Genomic DNA, 4784 nt, shown 5'->3' with positions numbered 1-4784 from the left:
CATATGGAAAGATTCGTTTACGTATCTAAATGTTCCATTAAGTATGGAGAGCAAAATGACAAACAAGCATGTGCTGACATTAACACAAAGTTTCGAAATATTGTATCATTAAGAATTTCAATCCATGTTGCTTTTTATATATTATTGGTAACAAGTCTTATTATATTTAAAAGAAGAAAACACATCTTTGTTTTGTATGAGACAAGGTGTACATACAAAAGCATTACATAGGGTAACTACGTCTTGAAAATTATGTCAATGAGGTGTGCACCATGCTTATTCAAACAGATATTTGCACGTCGCTTCACAGCACTCACAGCTCGTTGAACCATGTCCAGCGGGGTTTGGTGGATTGCATGTTGAATGGATTCACGCAAATCCTGTAATGTTGCAGGTTTTGTTGCATACACTTGTTGCTTCAAGTAACCCCATAGAATGAAGTCACATGTCGATAGGTCGGGCGAGCGTGCAGGCCAAGGAACATTGCCGCGACGAGACAACCCGTCCTGTAAACATCCTCCTAACAATGTTGATCGATGCAATTGCTGTGTGTGACGTGGCCCCGTCTTGTTGGAACCACATCTGTCTAAGGCGACGCCTTCGTACTTCTGGGAGTAAAAAGTTTTCGAGCATGTCCACATACCGAGCACACATGACAGTTACAGTGTTACCATCCTCGTCGTTGAAAAGTATGGTCCAATAGTCCCATCAAAATAAACACCACACCATACTGTTATTTTAGGGCTATGAAGGGGCACTTCATGCAACATCCTTGGATTTCTGGGTGCCCAGTAACGGAAATTCTGCTTATTTACACACCCATGAATGTGAAAAGGACCCTTGTCGGACATGATTAACCTCTGCATAAAGTTTGGATTCTCATTAATCATTTGCAACAGCGTATTGCAGAATTGTACGCAAGCATTAAAATCCTTAGGAAGCAACTTGTAAATCATCTGAATTTTGAATGGGTGGAACTGTATGACCTGGTGTAATATTCGCCGCACACTCCTATCTGACATGCCAAGTGACACAGCATGCCGACGAGCTAAACGCCTTGGACTTCTAATTAATGCTCCTCGAACCCTCTCTATATTGCCTGGTGTTCTCACTGAACGTCGACGACCTGAGGATTTCTTTGATATTGCAGAAGACGAAGTTCGGAACTTTTTCACCCAATTAAGAATAGTTTGTCGTGTCGGTACCTGTCCATTTCTGCCAATGTTAAAATGACGCCGATACTTACGCTGCGTAATTGTTGCAGAGTCTTTGTTCTTGAAGAAACACTCCACTGCGAAAGCGCGATGTTCGTTAGACCAACGCTCCATGGCTACTGACGGAAGGCTTACGTAGTTCTTCCAATACTGCGCATGCGCACGGAACAGTCGAACAAACCTACATGTATATACAATGCTTTGAACCACTTTACAAAACAAAACCACAATGAGCACGTTATTTATCGGGTTACGTTTTCTATGTTCATTTTACATCGTCTAACTATTTCTGCCGCACCCTTTATTTTAAATATATTTTATTTTATTCTTTTTGTTTAATAAGTATAATTATATTTTTCTTTCTTTTTCTATGGAAATTAACAATTTTCATTTTTTCTTTTTATTATGGGAATAAGGAAAACTATTCTGAACAATTTTAAAGCACTTAACGCCAAGACGTTGATAAATATGCAATTTTATTTCGTTATCTGTGTGATATATGGGATATATTTTTCTTTCATATATAGGAGAATTAACGTTTCCCTTTAGTCTCGTAAGGAAATTAGAAAAATGGATATTCATAACAGCATCGGTTTCAAACACTTAATGTCAAGGAGCAGATAGACTATTCTATTTTGTTCTCCCCATGAAATAAGCATAACTTTTTTTTTCTTTCTTTCTTTCTTCATGGTGGCCCTTCAGACATACCTAGACGATAGCCAGTAGTTTGCCTGAAGGCATAACGTCGCGTAGCAAACAACCCTATTCGACACGTGCCAATATACCTACCTTCTGAATAGAGTTGGAAGTCATTTTTTTTTATTTTCATGATTTCATGGAAAGTTATATATATATATATATATATATATATATATATATATATATATATATATATATATATATATATATCTATCTTCGCTTCTGTACTACTTCCACCACTACTACTTATCTCCCCAAAAGAAAGCAAATTGCCTTTTTGAGTACTCTTTTCATCATTTTTTATTGAAAAAAACGTGTTATGAACTATTTAAAAAATAGAAAAATTTCCTTCGGCCGGGTTTGAACTCACGCCAAAAGCAATTCTTGTTACCAGCCTACAACGCTAGCGCGCACGACCACGGAGACCAATAGCAACAAGTGTACGATTTCTGTTATATACATAGGTATAGGCTACGTAGCAAGATACGGATAACGCCAACCAGAATCGTGTATTTAGTTACTACTTCCGGGAGTACTCTCCCGAGCAAGATCTCAACAACCTAGTCCAAGCTAGAGGTTAACTGTCAATAAAATTCATTTCAAACGGTTCACCCATTTTTCGTTATGATTGACAACGTATTTTTCATTTATATACTATGTAGATATACGTTAATAGTATTCTTACTGTTTTTTTATTTAAGTTATTTATTGATATAAAAATGATGTATTAACTTTAATATTTAACAGTATCATACAAATTTATCGTGCGTACGACGACGTGTCGTCGTCACCAGGTCTGTTCCGGTCATGCCGGGACACGAGTGTGATTGCTTTCAGGTCACGAAATTCATAACCAATTATCACTGCTTCAAAATACCAGTATAATAATAGGGTATGTTCTAGCCCCAACGGGTAGGAACTGACTGTGGTTAGATTTTCTTTCCTAAAAACGGAGCTCGATTCTCAGTAGAAGCCTATGGTTTCGGATCCCACGTTAAGCTGTAAGTCCATGTCTCATATAGCCTCGCTGCTGAATGGGACGCTAAAGTAAAAGCAACTACTACAACTAATAACAGACATTCCACAAAGAGCTCTGCAGACCATTTTCTTCATAATAAATATTTTTCTCATATCAAACAGAGCAACCATAAATGTATAATTACAAGCATTCTATTAAAATCTTCCGAAGTATTCAGAAACCTAAGAAAACAACAACAACAAAAAAAAAAAACAAGAAACAAATAAACAAACAAAAACGATTTGGGTATGAACTTCTACCAAACATAAGTTCTAGCAAGCGAAGTAGGCTATTTTTAGCATTATTCAATTTGATCAGTTGCTACATTTGCTAATAAAAAGTTGACGTTCAATTTTCTCTCTGAAATATACGCAAAGGATAAAATACTTTTTGATCAAAGATCCGGCTTTAGACTGGTTGATTTATATAAAAAGAGTGAGTTTGTAACGACATATTACAATCATGGGATTCAAACTTGTGTTGCGTTATTCAAGGTTTAAAGTTCTTAACATATTTCAGATTCTATCGAGAATCAAATTCAATGTGTATATTTCAAAATGAAGTGTCTCTATCTGTTCAAGAAACTTGTATTTGAGGATCTACTGGCAAGATTTTCGCTAACTTCAAATACCCTGCATTTCATTCAGTTTATGGTATTATAAAACATTGCTTAGTTCCATTATAAAATTGTTCATAATATTTGTGATATTATTTTCGATATTTTTAGGTATATATATATATATATAAATATAGTTTCATTTCATTATATAATGAAATGTAATCCCATAGTGACAATTTGAACAATAATCTCTGTTTTGTTAAGGACTAAAAGATGAGAATTTTATATAAAAACGAAAAAACAAAATTAATGATATTTAGTTCCAGAAATAGAGATGATGGAAGTCAACGTGCTGACTACACACAAAACAGCTGAAATCCATTTCCTTGACCATATTCAATTTATTTTGAGCTGTAATCTTATTCATAGTTTTTATTAACAGTCAAATCTAGAAGTTTTATCCTTGTAAAATTCTACTTCATTTTTTTTGTTTGACAAGAAAAAAAATAAATAAATACTTGCAGAATACCTGATCAATAATAAAATGAAAAGGAAAAATAGCGACACGAAGATTCGAACACGAGTCGCGGAAATGGGAAGTCTGCACGGATCCAATGAGCTACGGAACAAGATACACGAAACATCTACGCTATAAATATATGGCAATAATCGTAAGCTTCACGCTGTGAAAGAACTTTTTTCCTTTTATTAAGTTTTACGATATTTCTATAGTGTCTTGGGTGAACTGCAAAGAGATAGATCATGCAGTTATCGATTTGGTTAGGGATTCAGCTGTAAAAACTTTTAAAACATTTAATTAAATCGCGATATGGTAGCAAGGAATGTGTAGCGATTTCATTCTAATAGTAATGGGGAAAAGATAGTATCCCACGGAAAACATGCATTTTCTTATGTGACAGAGAATACATCACTTGGTAGCAGGGGCGTAGCCACGATCTGATTTCAGGAGGACCGCTGGCTAAATGTTCATTTGGGATGTGTCCGGGGGTTCACCCCGGGAAAGTTTAAATAAAACCGCAATCTTAGGCCTTATATTAACAACTTCTACAAATGTCGGGCGTTCCAAACCTCCTGGCTACGCCACTGCTTGGTAGCATCCATTGTTCCTGATCATAATCAGTCTTTTTACTTCCACTTTCAGCCATAATTTTATTCTTCCAAGCCAAGAAGATTGCCTTCGTTCTACGCATTTGGCGGTCTTAAAAGTAAAATTATGGTATAATTAAAGGTGTGATTTTGCCATTTGAATGTAAATTTATGTCCCTTACTGACC

The 4784-nt window shown here is 35.7% G+C and overlaps 1 protein-coding gene across 1 annotated transcript; it reads right to left on the bottom strand.

The window, feature by feature from the left end:
- Positions 1 to 659: 659 nt before the first annotated feature.
- LOC145681353 (uncharacterized) lies at positions 660 to 1328 on the bottom strand. The gene has a single exon (XM_081753010.1). The coding sequence runs from the start codon at positions 1326 to 1328 to the stop codon at positions 660 to 662; it is 669 nt and encodes a 222-aa protein (XP_081609136.1).
- Positions 1329 to 4784: the final 3456 nt, after the last annotated feature.

The sequence above is a fragment of the Thermobia domestica genome, chromosome 1, assembly GCF_964235325.1.
Source record: "Thermobia domestica chromosome 1, izTheDome1.hap1.1, whole genome shotgun sequence".
In the NCBI taxonomy this organism is placed as follows: Eukaryota; Metazoa; Arthropoda; class Insecta; order Zygentoma; family Lepismatidae; genus Thermobia; species Thermobia domestica.
This window is presented reverse-complemented; position numbering and strand designations above follow the sequence as displayed.

Bases quoted from the DNA above. Each gene is read 5' to 3' on its own strand.
- LOC145681353 (XM_081753010.1), bottom strand. From the start codon at position 1,328: ATGGAGCGTTGGTCTAACGAACATCGCGCTTTCGCAGTGGAGTGTTTC.